Raw genomic sequence first — 17,785 nt, 5'->3', positions numbered from 1 at the left:
GATGGGAAGATAATATTAAAATGGATTTGAGGAAGGTGGGATATGATGATAGAGACTGGATTAATATTGCTCAGGATAGGGACCAATGGCGGGCTTATGTGAGGGCGGCAATGAACCTCCGGGTTCCTTAAAAGTCAGTAAGTAAGTAAGGACAATTCTAGAAAAGATGCTAGTTCTACAAGTAAAATTTACACATTTGTAAAATTACTCCGTCACTGTGAAACAAGAATTGTAAACATTGTGAAACAGACCCGGATAACTTTCTTCTTCACGTAGAACGACCTTTGAAATTTGCAGTGACCTACTGACATTTTTTGTGTAATGAAATTGGCCTGCATTACAGCCTAGTACTTATATTTAGACAAAGGATTTTCTTTCTTTTTTTGAAGGTACTCCACAAATCCAGAAGAAAGGATTTGTTACTTTGATACTACAACGAAGCCAGCCGGTCTCAATGTCATGGAGAAAGGCATAAAAATGATCGAAGGCGCTGTGGATTTCCTTGATTGCATACTATTTGATTCAGACCAGGTGGTTCACCCTGTAGAACAGCCACCCAACACAGAAGTTATGAAGACGAATCGTGGTAAGGTCAACAAGAAGTTGAAGAATCTTTTGAAGGACGTTTTGATTCACATTGAGATGCTGGGTCTGTATGGAGGCAGCCGGGCTTGCCTCGCACACATAATTCAGCTGGAGCGCCTGCGCAAGAAAGCGGAGGATTTGCTCACCAGGAACGTGTTCACCATGCTCATCACCACCCTCGTGGCTGTCAGGTGAGCTACTGCTACTACTACCACATCAAATGTAACTTATATTGAATATTGTAAACCTTTATTTGTGGGGGAAAAAATCATTACCGGTACTGTTATAAATTTATATCTTCTAGAGCTAATTCTTGATCTGGAAGGTAATATTTCAACTTCAGTATTAAGAAATGCTGTATATTCCTATGATTCGACCTGGTTGGCGAGTTGGTATAGCGGTGGCCTTCTATGCCCAAGGTTGCGGGTTCGATCCTGGGCCAGGTCGATGGAATTTAAGTGTGTTTAGATGCGACAGGCTCATGTCAGTAGATTTACTGGCGTGTAAAAGAACTCCTGCAGGACAAAATTCCGGCACATCCGGCAACGCTGATATAACCTCTGCAGTTGCGAGCGTCGTTAAATAAAACATAACAAACCAAAACTATGATACGAGACAAATGATATTACATCTCAGCTTTTAGATTTACCAATATAATAATAATTTAATCTTCCTCAACTTGGTGAGATTGTCAAAGACAAAGAATGTTAAACAGTAACATTTAAGATGACATTAAAAATGTCTTACAAGGAATTCATTCATTCATTTATTTTATTCCATAGATCGTACATGAGCAATGAAGCTTTAAGATGTGGAACAAGTCAAAATTTTACAATATTACAATTACAATTTTTACAAATTTTTACAGTTTTACAATTTAGTAATTTCCTACAATTTTGTGCAATTTTTTGCAATATTTGTTTACAAGAAGCTAAAATTTGCAGTAGATAATATTTCACATAGTTAAAAGTTATAAAAAATACAGATAAAAAATAGAATAAGAAAATTCAACTGTAATTTGAATTGAAATACAAATGTCGCCGTAAAATCTGCAGAGAACTCTTCAAAGCTATAATAGAAATTTCCTTAATTGTTGTTGTTGGGACTCCAAATTTATGACAGAATGACACGAATTGTTTTGTTATGGTCCCTCTAGCGCCCACCATTAATCTGTGACTTCTATATCCCTTTGTTTATATGATGTTTTGCAATAAGGGATAGTGGGTTCATATATTCTCCGTTTCTCTATATTAACCTCGTCAGGTTGATTCTGATGCATCTCGAATCTGATGATCGGATCCAGAATGTAACCTTTTGTCTCTCCAGGTTTAAATGTTATAATATCAATACGCCGATGACTTCCGGTATCCTCTATTCCATGGACTTCTTCATAGGTAAACAAATGTCTCTAAAGGTTGCAAATAAATTTGTGTCACACATTTTTAATTTAAGTAGAGCTGCTGTCAAATCACGCATGTCTAGTTGGTTAATTTTAATGCTGTTTTCTAACATTGATGATTTTTTTAATTGTACAGTTCCAAATCCGTTTTCTCATTCTTAGTTTTTGAAGTTTTGGAAACTAAACATTTAGTGGGTATTAATTTCGTTTCCAGATTTGTTGTAAGACTACATGTAAGTTTACATATAAAGTGTGTAGTTTTAACAGACATTATTTTGTGATAATTCTACGTAAATTATGTTTTAGACTTTCTGTGAATTATTCAACAGCTCTTCTAGAAGATCCATTACATTAGAAGGTATCTGTTAGTGAGCAGTTGACAATTGAAATTGATGCAGTGCTGAATCTTACTCTTACATTGTGCTTACGTATTTTTTGTCGAATTACCCTTCCGTGTAGATGTATTTAGGTCAATAATATTTTGAAGGAAATTATTAATTATGTCAGTAAAATAAGTAAAATTATATAACTTAGCAAAATCAAGGTGTTAAAAATATTGCTTAATAAGGGGAAAATCTTACACAAGTTTCTGCGGTTTTTTGCAGAGGCTGCACATTCATTGGAACAATGTGTTAAATGATTAACTAATGGTCCAAACAGGTTCTGTTCTTGATAAAAAGAAACATCCGGAGCGTAAATACAACTTGTACGATATCTTATTGAGTAAGTACGTTTTAATGAGAAAAATGCGTTGTTGTATTGTGCATCTGACTTATTTTTACGAACAAAAGAAATCATATTACCATTTAACGACTGAACAAAACAAAATGCTATTTACTTTAAGAAAACGAACTGAATGCTTAGTTGTATTTTACAGAACTTGATAATGTAACATCAGATCTAAACACTTAATTTTCCAGTGAATACTTTATGTTTTGAATCAATATCAGTAATTACTTGTCTGAACCAGTAATTACTTACACATTTTTCATCATCATCATCTTCAAACAAGTATTAGGCCTCTCGAATGGCCTGTTACGTCTCCTCACAATTGATCTCGCCATCTCTTTCTAGGTCTTCCCAGCGATCTTCTTCTTCTAGGCATGTACTGTAGAGCAGCTTTTGTTATGCGTGTTTCAGGCATTCGGTCTACATGTTGTATCCAGTTAGTTCTGTAATTGTTAATCGTCTGGATTAAACTTTCCATTTTTAGCTCCTTCCTTATATCTTAATTTCTCTTCTTATCTGTCAAGGTGTAACCTGCCACATATCTTAAGAACTTCATTTCGCTGGCTACAATTCTATGTTCTTGATCTTTTCTTAATGTCCAACTCTCACTGCCATAAAGGAATGCTGGTAGAACCATAACTTTGTAAAATTTTAATAAAGTTTCCTTCCTCACTGTTCTGCCCAATGTTCGTCGTATAGTTCTGCAAAAATGATTAAAAACATTGATTTTAGTTTGAATCTCTGAGTTTGCCTTGTAAGTCACATTGCAGCCTAAATATTTAAATGTATTTACTTGTTGTACAATTATATTATTTAATTCAATTTTCACCCGTAATGTTGTGATCCTACAAATGCCATAGTTTTTGTTTTTTCTGCTGAGATTTTCATATTAAAATCAATGGCTACTTTATTCAATCTGAAAATTGCTTTCTGTAGTTCATTTTCACTGCCACTAATTATCACTTGATCGTCTGCATAAAATAATGTTGTAAAATTTAGCTTATTAATGGTAAAATGTTCAATCTTTATCATCCATATTTGTATGACTTCGTCCATATATATATTAAACATAGTGGGTGAGAGGGGACACCCTTGTCGCACTCCCTGATTTATTTCTATCATTTCGCTTGTACCGTTCGGTATTTTAATCATTATTTTATTGTTTTTGTAAAGGCTCTGTATAGCACTAATTAGTTGAGATGGGATTCCACGATTCATCAGTACTTTCCATAGTATGTTACGATCAACTCTATCAAAAACCTTTTCGTAGTTTATAAAGGCAAAATATGTAGGAAGATTGAATTCTTGTCGCTTTTCAATTAGTTGTGTGATGATAAATATACAATCTGCACATGACCTTCCTTTCCTGAATCCATGTTGATTCTCCGAAATTAGTGATTCTACAATTGGTTTTACACGTTTTGTTATTATTCTAGCATAAATCTTATAACAGGAACATAAAAGGCTTATCCCTCGATAGTTATTACAGTTAACTCTGTCTCCCTTTTTATAAATAGGACATACTTGTGCTATATTCCATTCTTCTGGTACAAAACCTGTTGTCTAACACATATTCAACAGCTCAAGAATTCTGGTTTTAACAGTATTAGGAGCATGTTTGATAATTTTTTTTTTTTTTCCCCCTAACATAAAGGTACAAAACCTGTCACTTTCTTTACAACCAAACAAAAAACATTAAAATCTTTAGCAAACTTAAAAATTACACCTTTTTAAGTTTGCTAAAGATTTTAATGTTTTTTGTTTGGTTGTAAAGAAAGTGACAGGTTTTGTACCTTTATGTTAGGGAAAAAAAGATGCAAAAACAGAAGAGTTAGCAGTCCCAGTAATTCAAAGAAGCTTCTGAGATTTGAAAGAGAAAGTGTCAATTTCTTAAGAGACTTATTTTCTACCTTGACACTGATGAAACAAGATACGGAGCATTAAGTTGACAGCAGAAAATGAGTCTTATTTTACGTTATTTAGTAACGCCATCTGCAATATATTAGATTTAAATGTAGGTGTTTGTTCATTTGCGTATTCAGTAACTACTTTGAAAATTCTCAATGTTATTATTAGAAGTTAGGGAAAACACGGAAATTTTACCTGAAGCAAGTAAAGTGATAGGTATGGAAGTAAATCCCGAGAAGACAAAGTATATGATTATGTGTCATGACCAGAATATTGTGCGAAATGGAAATATAAAAATTGGACATTTATCCTTCGAAGAAGTGGAAAAATTCAAATATCTTGGAGCAGCGGTAACAGAATAAATGACACTCGGGAGGAAATTAAACACAGAATAAATATGGGAAATGCCTGTTATTATTTGGTTGAGAAGCTTTTTGTCATCTAGTCTGCTGTCAAAAAATCTGAAAGTTATAATTTATAAAACAGTTATATTACCTGTTGTTCTTTATGGTTGTGAAACTTGGACTCTCACTTTGAGAGAGGAACAGAGATTAAGGGTGTTTGAGAACAAGGTTCTTAGGAAAATATTTGGGGCTAAGATGGATGAAGTTACAGGAGAATGGAGAAAGTTACACAATGCAGAACTGCATGCATTGTATTCTTCACCTGACATAATTAGGAACATTAAATCCAGACGTTTGAGATGGGCAGGACATGTAGCGCATATGGGTGAATCCAGAAATGCATATAGAGTGTTAGTTGGGAGACCGGAGGGAAAAAGACCTTTGAGGAGACCGAGACGTAGATGGGAGGATAATATTAAAATGGATATGAGGGCGGTGGGATATGATGATAGAGATTGGATTAATCTTTCACAGGATAGGAACTGATGGCGGGGTTATGTGAGGGTGACAATGAACCTGTGGGTTCCGTGAAAGCCATTTGTAAGTAAGTAAGTTGTAAGTGTCATTAGAAGTAAACTTTTATTCAATTGAAAATCAGTGATTGCTTTTACTAATCATTATTAACTTTCAATGCCAAAGTAATCACTTAACTATTTTTATTCAACTGACTCCTGCATGTATTCAATGCATAACGTCAGGCTGCTAGTTTAAAATAATTAGGCATATCTTTGTATCTGCCATGTCACATCGGCTGTTACTGCTCCACATGTATCAATTCATGCCTCATTTTCCAGCACAGTCAGCGGTCTGCAGACAGAAGGATTTTTACATCACATCACATTTGTTGACATTCAGAGTCTTCTGTATGTAATTTATGTTACACTGTTTTGCAGGAAGCTGTATGAAGACGAGATGGCCCATCTTCCTCCACTTACACAGATAATGAGATACTCTTCAATAAAGATGATCACCCTGATGGAAATCCTCCGCACAACTATGCCTAAAGAGGTCAATGAAGACGATGACAGCTCTGCGGGGGAGGATGCAGACGAAACATTGAGTGACTCTTTTGTAGAGAAGATACTTGAACGGGAGAAGACAAAAAAGACAAGATTCTGCACCATTGTATTTGTTGAAAGGCGCTTCACAGCAAGGATAGTGTACATGGTGCTCAAGGTGATAATTCTGTCTTTGGTTGTTTACCCTCTGATGCAGAGTTGCAAGAACGTATTTATCACCCCCCCCCACCCTCAACCATTAACAGTCATATAATTATTTATGTAGACTTGTAAGAATTTAAACTAATATCATTGGTGTAATTTTATTTCCCTTTTACTCTCCACTAGAGAGCTGTAAATAAGCTACTAGGTTCTGAAAATAAAAAGGAAAGCTAATTCATTGTATTTCAAGGTTAGCTAAGACAGAACCTGGCATTTGAGCATAAGTGATAAAATAGTTGTCATACATGTTATATGGAAATTGTGCATTCACAAAAAAATTTTCGAGGTTTTTCACTCTTTTATTAATATATAGATGTGGACAAATTATTAACAAAATTGACGATTTTTATGATAATTCTGTTCACAAAATTTGACTTTTCAATTTAGATTACAGTTGACAATTTTGCGTATTTCTATCATTACAATAGACAGAAATATGCAAAAATGTCAACTTTAGTTTAAATTGAAGAGTTAAATTTTGTAAAAATACATAATAAAAATCTTCAATTTTGCTAATAATTTATAAATTAGCAAAAATGTCAACTACAGTCTAAATTGAAGAGTCGAATTTTGTAAAACTATAAAATAAAAATCTTCAGTTTTGCTAATAATTTGAAAATATCCAAAATGTCCACTGTATTCCAAATTGAATCAAATTTTGTAAAAATATATAATAAAAACCTTCAGTTTTGCTAATAATTTGTAAATATGCAAAAATATCCAATGTAGTCCAAATTGAATAGTTAAATTTTCTAAAAATATACAATACAAATCTTCAATTTTGCTAATAATTTGGAAATACGCAAAAATGTCAACTGTAGTCTAAATTGAAGAATCATATTTTGTAAAAATATATTGTAAAAATATATTGTAAAAATCTTCAATTTTGCTGATAATTTGTCCACGTCTGTAATATAATCAATTATGGGTTCACAGTGTAGATATCTAGTAGCGAAACTGTCAGCTACAACCCAAGAACTGTCGGCCATTTTTAGGGTTAACTTCATTACATAAACTTGACATAAGGTCTGTAACAGTATCAAAACAAAATACTGACAGTATTTTATTAATAGTCTTCACCATCTTTAGAATGAATGGAAATGCCTTTTTTGTGTAATACATAAAATAAGTTCGCTTGAGTGCATATTAAATTATTTTATTATTTTTATAGGTATTTTTAATAATATTACAAGAACATAAATCATAAACACTAATACAATTCGCAACATGACGAAGGAACTGAATTACTATGAAACACGTAAAACGAATAAACATGTGTTACCTTCGTGAAACTCGTCTTTTACCCTTGTAGAAGTACTGACCAAGTGGAGGAGTACTGCATTGTAAGAGTTGAATGAAAAGTAGTGCCTCTGCCGTCGTAACTCTTGTTTTGATGGGGATATTTTAGTAAATCAAACACAGAAGTAATTCTTAGTATGTGACCTTTCTTGACATACATTCACTTTTCAACATAATCACCACATACCTGAATACACTTCTGCCAACAATGTACAAGTTTTATGAAATCATCACAGAAGTAGTCCATCTGCCATCTTTGCCTCTCATGGCGTGTTCAGTTTCTTCATCATATGCATAATGCTATCCCCAGAGATCATCTTTAAACGGAAAAAACATGGAAATCGGAGGCTGCCAAATCTGGACTGTATGGTGGATGCTGTATTTTTGTGTGTGTGTGTGTGTGTGTGTGTGTGTGTGTGTGTGTGTGTGTGTGTGTGTGTGTGTGTGTGTGTGTGTGTGTGTGTGTGTGTGTGTGTGTGTGTGTGTGTGTGTGTGTGTGTGTGTGTGTGTGTGTGTGTGTGTGTGTGTGTGTGTGTGTGTGTGTGTGTGTGTGTGTGTGTGTGTGTGTGTGTGTGTGTGTGTGTGTGTGTGTGTGTGTGTGTGTGTGTGTGTGTGTGTGTGTGTGTGTGTGTGTGTGTGTGTGTGTGTGTGTGTGTGTGTGTGTGTGTGTGTGTGTGTGTGTGTGTGTGTGTGTGTGTGTGTGTGTGTGTGTGTGTGTGTGTGTGTGTGTGTGTGTGTGTGTGTGTGTGTGTGTGTGTGTGTGTGTGTGTGTGTGTGTGTGTGTGTGTGTGTGTGTGTGTGTGTGTGTGTGTGTGTGTGTGTGTGTGTGTGTGTGTGTGTGTGTGTGTGTGTGTGTGTGTGTGTGTGTGTGTGTGTGTGTGTGTGTGTGTGTGTGTGTGTGTGTGTGTGTGTGTGTGTGTGTGTGTGTGTGTGTGTGTGTGTGTGTGTGTGTGTGTGTGTGTGTGTGTGTGTGTGTGTGTGTGTGTGTGTGTGTGTGTGTGTGTGTGTGTGTGTGTGTGTGTGTGTGTGTGTGTGTGTGTGTGTGTGTGTGTGTGTGTGTGTGTGTGTGTGTGTGTGTGTGTGTGTGTGTGTGTGTGTGTGTGTGTGTGTGTGTGTGTGTGTGTGTGTGTGTGTGTGTGTGTGTGTGTGTGTGTGTGTGTGTGTGTGTGTGTGTGTGTGTGTGTGTGTGTGTGTGTGTGTGTGTGTGTGTGTGTGTGTGTGTGTGTGTGTGTGTGTGTGTGTGTGTGTGTGTGTGTGTGTGTGTGTGTGTGTGTGTGTGTGTGTGTGTGTGTGTGTGTGTGTGTGTGTGTGTGTGTGTGTGTGTGTGTGTGTGTGTGTGTGTGTGTGTGTGTGTGTGTGTGTGTGTGTGTGTGTGTGTGTGTGTGTGTGTGTGTGTGTGTGTGTGTGTGTGTGTGTGTGTGTGTGTGTGTGTGTGTGTGTGTGTGTGTGTGTGTGTGTGTGTGTGTGTGTGTGTGTGTGTGTGTGTGTGTGTGTGTGTGTGTGTGTGTGTGTGTGTGTGTGTGTGTGTGTGTGTGTGTGTGTGTGTGTGTGTGTGTGTGTGTGTGTGTGTGTGTGTGTGTGTGTGTGTGTGTGTGTGTGTGTGTGTGTGTGTGTGTGTGTGTGTGTGTGTGTGTGTGTGTGTGTGTGTGTGTGTGTGTGTGTGTGTGTGTGTGTGTGTGTGTGTGTGTGTGTGTGTGTGTGTGTGTGTGTGTGTGTGTGTGTGTGTGTGTGTGTGTGTGTGTGTGTGTGTGTGTGTGTGTGTGTGTGTGTGTGTGTGTGTGTGTGTGTGTGTGTGTGTGTGTGTGTGTGTGTGTGTGTGTGTGTGTGTGTGTGTGTGTGTGTGTGTGTGTGTGTGTGTGTGTGTGTGTGTGTGTGTGTGTGTGTGTGTGTGTGTGTGTGTGTGTGTGTGTGTGTGTGTGTGTGTGTGTGTGTGTGTGTGTGTGTGTGTGTGTGTGTGTGTGTGTGTGTGTGTGTGTGTTTTTTTTTTGGGCGAAACATTTGTTTGCAAATTCAATGAATACCAATATGATTAATTTTAGACTTAAGAAGCACGCACTAACATGCTGTACATTCTTAGTTACACTATCTTAACACAAACTTACACACCCACTGTCGCACATTTCCTCTCTCGACCCCCATCTGCCACATTGATTGATCAAACAGGAAACTGCCATAAAAGTTATAGAACTTAAAGAACTATGCAATGCGATGACTTCTGTCAGAATGGAATAATACAGTTTTTATTCAAGTGTGTATGGTTATTAACAGATAATCTATAGGACTAAATATTAATCTTTACTTAGTTCAAGTGTGTATGTTAATATATTTCATTGCTGTACAGTTATATTGTATTTATCACAGATTTTTGCGTTTTTAATTAAGGTACTTACTCTCTTTCCAGCTAAAGATTGACGTAAATGTAAATAATTGCATGTGGCATAGTGGTTCCCGATTGGCTATTGAATGCACAACGCCTCCAAACTCATGCTTGTCATCTTCTTCCTCATATTAAAATAGTTCCTTCTAAAATAATAAAATGTATAATATACATAGAATACGAGTGAATTAAACATGCTTGTAAGAACACTTTCTTACGATTTAAACAACATGTTTATATTAGTAGTTTCAGACATTGCGTGTTAAATCATTGTAGTGTGTATTATGGCAACGCGCATGCGTAATAGGCATTAAATCCCTCCCAAGGTGACTTGCAGCTTCACAGAGCACATCAGCACAGCTGGTATAACACAGTACGAGATTCAGTGTTGTCAACCTCAAATAAATTTCTGTAGAATTAAAGAAATTCTCCACGCTTCAAAGAATAACATTTAATCACGAATCTACAGAAAATGAAAATCCACTATTCCCAGTAGAGAAATAATAAATATTAACCCTTTGTGAGCATTTTACGGGTTAGTTCAATGAACGTGTTGAAATGTCTGCAATATATCAGACGGTGGCTGCCCTGCGTGCTCACTTGCTGAAAATAATGCGCCCTGGTGGCTGCTTTGGTAGCTAGCTTGCGATTGCGGAGTAATACATTTCGGTTTTGTTTACATCTACAATCTTTAGTTGGAAATAGTTTAGTTTAAATGTCTTATGTCTGCTCAACTGGATCTTGTAGCGTGATGAGATAACCAAAATTGCAGGCTCTTGGAAAGGCTCACGAGGATTTTGATCACATCAACCCGGATTTTATTGTCGGTTTCAACAATAACCCATTCAATGATACACGTGAGGGTGCCTTGGAGAAGAAATGGACCCAAGACTGTGTGAACAGGTGAGACTGTAGGTGCTAGTTGAGTGCCTTGTCTTATATATAAATTGTTAATACTGTTTTGGAGAGTGAAAAGGGAGATGATCTGTTGCCAAAAAAATGCCATGTTACTTACCAAGAGTTCGAATTAAGCTCTGATTAGCTCATTTGTCTACATTGACAAAGTTATATATAAAGAATTATTGATTAATTATTGGAAGTGGTCAGTTCAGAAAATATTTGCTGTTAATGAGTTTATAAAGTCATGATTGCACATTGGGTGTTTAGGAAAATGCTTTACACACAAAAACTTTATGAGAAACTGAAATTAGATTTATTTGAATCGTTAAAATATTTAAAATTATGTTTTATTTAACGATGCTCACAACTGCCAAGGTTATATCAGCATCACTGGTGTGCCAGAATTTTGTCCTACAAGAGTTCTTTTACAGCCAGTAAAAATCTACTGACATGAGCGTGAAGTATTTAAGAACACTTAAATGCCATTGAACTGAGCTGGGATCGAACCCGCAACTTCGGTCACAGAAGGCCAGAACTCTACCAACTGCGCCACCCAGGCCAACTATTTGAAACATGACATGAACTTTTTGAGAAAGTGAAAGTAGACTTATTTGAATCATGACAGATGAGCAGGCTATTGGGATTTTAAAGAATAGCTTTCTTGCAAAATCATCTCTGGGATTCTGTCTCATTATAGCTAATTACTGTTGTGTTTTAAGTATAAATTAGTTGTATATTCTGCATGTGCAATATTTAGGCCGTGTCTCAAAGCTCAAGTCCATACTACACACTAGTGACTAGCAACTAGGTGACTTGTAAACTACACACTAGGGAGCTTTGGACATGTATGCTTGAATCATGGCCTTCTTCATAGACTATTTTACAAAAAACCATGACATCATGGTGCAGTACTGAATTAAGAAGGCAGTGTCCTAATGCAGTTTCATTACGAGTTATGTGGAAAAGGTAAGGACTTAATATATTACAATAATGTTTAAAACATTGTACAGAAGGTACTAACAATGTCAGTGTTCAAAGTTAACGTGTTATTCTACATTATATTTACATTATTTCACTTCCAAAGGATTTTCAGATTTCATAATCCTATAATCCATGATTGTTTAGTGAACAAGTCAGCAATCGAGCAAGCATTTTCGTTTACTAGCTACTACGGACTTGATTGCTATGCACTATGTAGCTTTGGATCATAACTTCTGACGTCACATCCTGCTATTTAGTCAACAATCTAGTTCACTTCAGCTGAAAATGTAGCTTTGAGACACGGCCTTACTAATAAGCGAGTACCAAAGTTTAAGCCCTGCAGACCAGTAGGCCTATCTGCGTTGAGTGATAATTTTTTATTCTTGTACAAGTTAATGTGTACTACTTTCAATCCAGGTTTGTGAATGGCGTTACTAACGTACTGGTAGCATCTGACGTGCTCGAAGAAGGAATTGACGTCCAGAAGTGCAATCTGGTTGTCAAGTTTGATCTGCCAAAGAATTACCGTTCGTATGTCCAGTCAAAGGGAAGAGCGCGTCAGAGGAACAGCAAATACTTCATCCTGGTGCCACGTGAAGACAGTGAAAAGTTCCTTTTAAAATACCGTACTTACCGAGGCACAGAGGAGGCTTTGAAGAACGTAAGTAGGGATAAGGAGCAAGACTCTCTCTCTCTGCTTCCCATTCTCTTTTTTTTTTTTTGTAACATTTACTGTAGACATCAGAGTGGTGCATTGGAGTTAAATCGCTCGCTTGAACTCGGTCGAACGTCGCACACTCGAGTGAGATAAGATCGGTCGTGATACGCTCGTAATAAATAGAAGCGCAGTACAAGGTCATCTCACCGACATGTCTTGTATGGAAGGCGACAGATAAGATACACATATGCTTTGCTCACACGGTAAAAATAAGGCTTTATTTTCTGCGTTTATGACAAATGTCTAATGGAATGTACCAAAACAGTAACATGAAGTTATAAATAAAATAGTATGAAAAACTTCGATATACAGTTATTATTCCTAATTAATAATTATTCACTATTTGATTTACCACATATATAATATGATAGATCCATACTTAGTGTTCCACCTATATACTGCGACAATGTAGAAACGTTTTACAAAATATTATTGATATAGCAGTAGATTAATAATATTAGTACAGAGATAACATCACAGAAAATATAATAAAACGAATAATCATGCTGCACAACTGTTACAGACACAAAGACTGATACACTAATTATTAGAGATTATTATTATTATTATTATTATTCTACTACCACCACTACCACTACTACCACCACAACTACAACTACCACTACTACCACCACCACCACTACTACTACCACTACACTACGACTACCACCACCACTACCACTACACTACTACCACCACCACCACTACTACCACTACCACTACACTACGACTATCACCACCACCACTACTACCACTACCACTACACTACGACTACCACCACCACCACTACTACCACTACAACTACCACTACCACTACTACTACTACTACTACTACTACCACCACCACCACCACCACCACTACTACCACCACCACCACCACCACTACCACTACCACTACTAACACCACAACTACCACTACCACCACCACCACCACTACTACTACCACTACCAATACCACTACACTACTACCACCACCACCACCACCACCACCACCACCACCACTACTACTACTACTACTACTACTACTACTACACTTGATACATTTCTTGCATTATCATGAGTGTGTTCTCCGTTTATAATAATTACATTTACATCCAATAACTTCTATCAGATATGAAGGGTACACGGGAATAACGATCAAGGTCCATTTTAGAAAGTTTCGAGAAAAACGAATTTTAAAGTTTAAGCACTTAATACTTTGTTATGTGTGTATTTAATAGAAATTGACGTAGTGGAATGTCAAGAACGATGATTTCTTATTACTAGCTAGACCACATGATAGTACTTCCTTTCCACTATAAGATAGCATTATTAACTCAATTTCGATTTTTGGTGGACCTTGATCGTTTTTCCCGTGTACCCTTCATATGGCAAAAACAAAATCACTCCTGTGTGGGAGAAAAAAAACATTTACCTACAATATTTATATTACATTTTAAAGCAAGTTTTGTAGTTGTACTATGGAGAGGTTAGTTAAACACTGCAAAGTTTTGAAATGATAAACATCTATGATGTTACTACACAGTTCATCACTGTAACAAGAACGAGTGTCTAACGCTCGGCTTATACAGTTCGAGGATTTATTGCTTGTGATAATTTTACCCATCATGCATGTGCACTACCTATCGGATTATGCTATGAACTACTTGGCGCTCGAGCGAAAACGTCCGATGCAGACCTCTGGTAGACATGTTTACTTTATGGATTTTTGTACTAAGGAAATTTTCAAAATGTTTTACTTAGCCCCAGTTCAGGGTTGACCGCTTAAATTACATGATATGTATTTTATGTAAGTTAATGTGTAGTTTGTCATGTAGAAAAACTAATTTTTACACGATTTCCTATTTGGCATAAATTATTTTCTTGGTAATGGAAAACTGTTATGACAATACAATTGGCAAGTATTTATTTTTAATTTCATTTATAAGCACAGACATGAAAGTTTTTTTGAGTGGTGAAATAACGTACATAACTAAAGAGACCAACATAATAGAACGTTTTGGGGATGCCAGAAGACATATGAAGCATGATGCATACAATTATACGATAAATATTAATACAGACATTTCTCTGTATACAATTAAAATAAACTCCACTCCTCATTTTACTTGCAGGAATAAAACATATTCTTCTTCACTTCCATTCATAGTTTTCTGCTCAAGGACAGGTTGTTGACTGCAAACCTTCCCTCTTTTTTGCCTTCCTCTTTGTCTTCGAATACAATCCATATATCTTAATGTTTTCTATCATCTGATATCTTCTTCTGCCCCAACTTCTTTCCCACTCACCATTTCTTGCAGTCATCCTTCAGCAGCCAGTTTCTTCTTAGCCGTCCACACCTGTGGAGTAATGGTTAGGTCATCTGGCTGCGATTCCCGGTCGGGGCAAGTTATCTGGTTGAGGTTTTTTCCTGGGTTTTTCCTCAACCCAATATGATCAAATGCTGGGTAACTTTCGGTGCTGGACCCCGGACTCATTTCACCAGCATTATCACCTTCATCTCATACAGACACTAAATAACGTGAGATGTTGATATAGCCACAGTCTACTATATACAGTCGCGAAGCTCAATATGTACTAAAAATGCAAACTTGGGTGGTTGCCCACCACTAGGATCGCTACTATCGCCTCATCATCGCAGATCTCTCTCCTAGTAGACGACAAAATATATTACACTTTCGTTGTGTTCTTTTGGAAAAATTAACACCTTCCTTCTATTATTGAAATATTAAATGCATAAAGTTAATTTATTATTTTAATGAAGTATATTAAATTCCACCATAAACTCGAAGATACCTGCAAGAAATTGGTTAATATTATTTTTGTTTCTGCAAAACGAACTGAAATTTACTATAATCGCTTCACTCATTCCAGATTATAGCGATAATTAACTATGAAACCAATAAATATTAATTTGCATTTCCCTTTACAACAATAATAATGGAAATATGAATTAATGGAGTAACTTACGTGTACCGGTACTTGTAGTGTAGGCTTACGTAGTTAACAAAGTGGGATGAGGTTAAGCAATAATAATCACACCAGAATTGGAAATAAAACGTGATCAATAAATTTTATTGTAACATACTTTTTCTACGTCTCTAGTGAAGTAACAAATAAAAATAACAACAAAATTAACAGCTATAATTAAAAACATATCCTTTGAAAAAAAAAAGTAGGCCTAAGCAATAATAATCCCACCAGAATTGAAAATAAAACGTGATCAATAAATTTCATTGAAACAAACTTAATTTTTCTACGTCTCTAGTAAAATATTATTATTCCAATTATTGTATTTTAGCCATTAACATTTTCATTACAACCAATAACGAACATTTCACAAGCATCATTGTGAAATACGCAACGAGCTAGCACTCGATGGAAATATGACACAGTCCAAAGTCGACCGTGGACAGTCTATTGTTTCTAGTTGCTAACCGCTTGGAGCGCTTTATCACGAGATTTGCAAAAAATCACGTCAAGCTTCGCGACTGTATATAGTAGACTGTGATATAGCATTGTAAAATAACCTACTAACTCTCATCTTAGCCAATTCCTTTTTCTCTTCGTGATCAGTTTCAGCATTATTCTTTCTTCGCCCACTCTTTCTAGCACAGTTAAATTTCTTATTCTGTCTGTCCATTTCACACACTTCATTATTCTCCATATCCACATTTCAAGTGCTTCCAGACACTTTTCACTTCGAAGTAATATCCATGTTTCTACCTCCCCCCCCCCATACAATGCCACACTCCACACAAAGCACTTCACTACTCTCTTTTAGAGGTTCCAGAAAATGTTCCTTCTTTTATTAAAATTTCCTTTGCCATTGTTATTCTCTTTTGACTTCTTGACAGCAGCTCTTGTTACTACTGTACTTATAGTACATGCCAGTTTAATAAAGAATTATTTAGCCTCTGGTAAAGCAGGTTCAACCAATTTAAACCAAGAAAAATCGCCTGTTAGATTTGATCTTGGCTTAATGTTTGTACAATCAAAAATTGAAGTTTAAGTTAAACTATTGATTTTTTAAACAACTTGCTTTCAGAGGATTCAGAATCATAAAATATTGCATCTGTTACAATATAATATCATGAGAATTTGTGCAGAAATCATTGCATAACTGAAGTCATATCTTATCCTTTGCATAAAACGCTTAAGTCCCCATCCTTTTATTGCTCTATTTCAGTTGCTGGTTGGTCGCACACACGAACGACGAGAGCCAAGTGAAGATCGGATTGCTTCTGACCTGTATGATCACCTGATAGAACCCTACGTCACTAGCTGTTCAACAGTGAACCTGGCTTCTGCCATTCCTCTTGTCAACAGGTGAGCATCTCTCATAAGAGTATAGAGGCTGCATATAATCCCTGGATTTTTGGAGTTTGAGAAAAAATTGTTTTTCTAAGCGTGTTTTAGGATCCTATAGGTTTTTATATCAGTTAAACACTCAATTTTCGCGAATGGTTTTTTTTTTTTTTTTTTTCAAGAATTTCTGCCAATTGAGTCAGAGATTTAAAATCTTTATTAAGGTACGGTCACACGTCGCTACTTTTGCTGCGCAACTTTTGTACTGCAGCTACAGAAGTTGCATGTCGTGTTCACACGTAAGCCAAAAGTATCGTGCTGCATGCTACTTTTCGTGCTGCGCAACCCGAGTGCAGCAAAAGTTGCAACTGGAGGTTGCGAGTCTGTTCACATGCAAGGCGCTTCTTTTGCAGCCACAGTCATGCTGCAGGTTTCCATCTCCATGTTGACTTCTCAATATACATTTTGTGGTTATGTTCGCATTATCAATAAACTCATGCGAAAGCTTCCTTATCTATTATTTGCTTTTCTGCCCTAACTAGTATTCAGAAATTGACATTATTTTTACTATAAAGCTTTTAAAAACGCTATATACTTAAATGATAACCAAGAGCATATTCACATAATCAATGTTGGCAACCCTCCTGTTTGAAACTATGCTACAGAAAATTAAAAAAGTGAATTATATCGTCAGCAAATTTGCTCAGACTGTGTTGTGCATTTAATAACTGTTACAAATAATTTATTTTCATCACATCTAATATTAAAATACATCCAAACAATAAAAGTATCATTGGCACATTTGGGTGGCAACACTGGTCGCAACCGCAGCAAAAGTTTCAACAAAACCGATATGAAAAATGCTGCAGCTGCAATCCTGAGAACCCTGTTCACACGTCGCTACTTTTAAGCTGCGCGGAGCATGGAAAAGTAGCGGGCAGCAGATTCAGCAGCCGC

General features: G+C 36.4%; 1 protein-coding gene across 3 annotated transcripts in view; it reads left to right on the top strand.

Annotated features, from left to right (window-relative positions):
- Positions 1-17,785, top strand: part of Dcr-2 (Endoribonuclease Dcr-2) — a 134,929-nt gene that overhangs the window by 23,259 nt on the left and 93,885 nt on the right. For all 3 annotated transcript variants that reach the window (XM_069824612.1, XM_069824610.1, XM_069824611.1), the window contains exons 5-9: positions 390-776; positions 5,919-6,201; positions 10,694-10,824; positions 12,220-12,463; positions 16,710-16,849. In XM_069824612.1, coding sequence (XP_069680713.1) covers positions 390-776; positions 5,919-6,201; positions 10,694-10,824; positions 12,220-12,463; positions 16,710-16,849 — 1,185 coding nt within the window. The remainder of the gene's footprint in view (positions 1-389; positions 777-5,918; positions 6,202-10,693; positions 10,825-12,219; positions 12,464-16,709; positions 16,850-17,785) is intronic.

The sequence above is a fragment of the Periplaneta americana genome, chromosome 4 (assembly GCF_040183065.1).
Source record: "Periplaneta americana isolate PAMFEO1 chromosome 4, P.americana_PAMFEO1_priV1, whole genome shotgun sequence".
NCBI classification, from domain to species: Eukaryota; Metazoa; Arthropoda; class Insecta; order Blattodea; family Blattidae; genus Periplaneta; species Periplaneta americana.
Note: the sequence above shows the minus strand (reverse complement) of the source record. Positions and strands in the feature narration are given on the sequence as shown.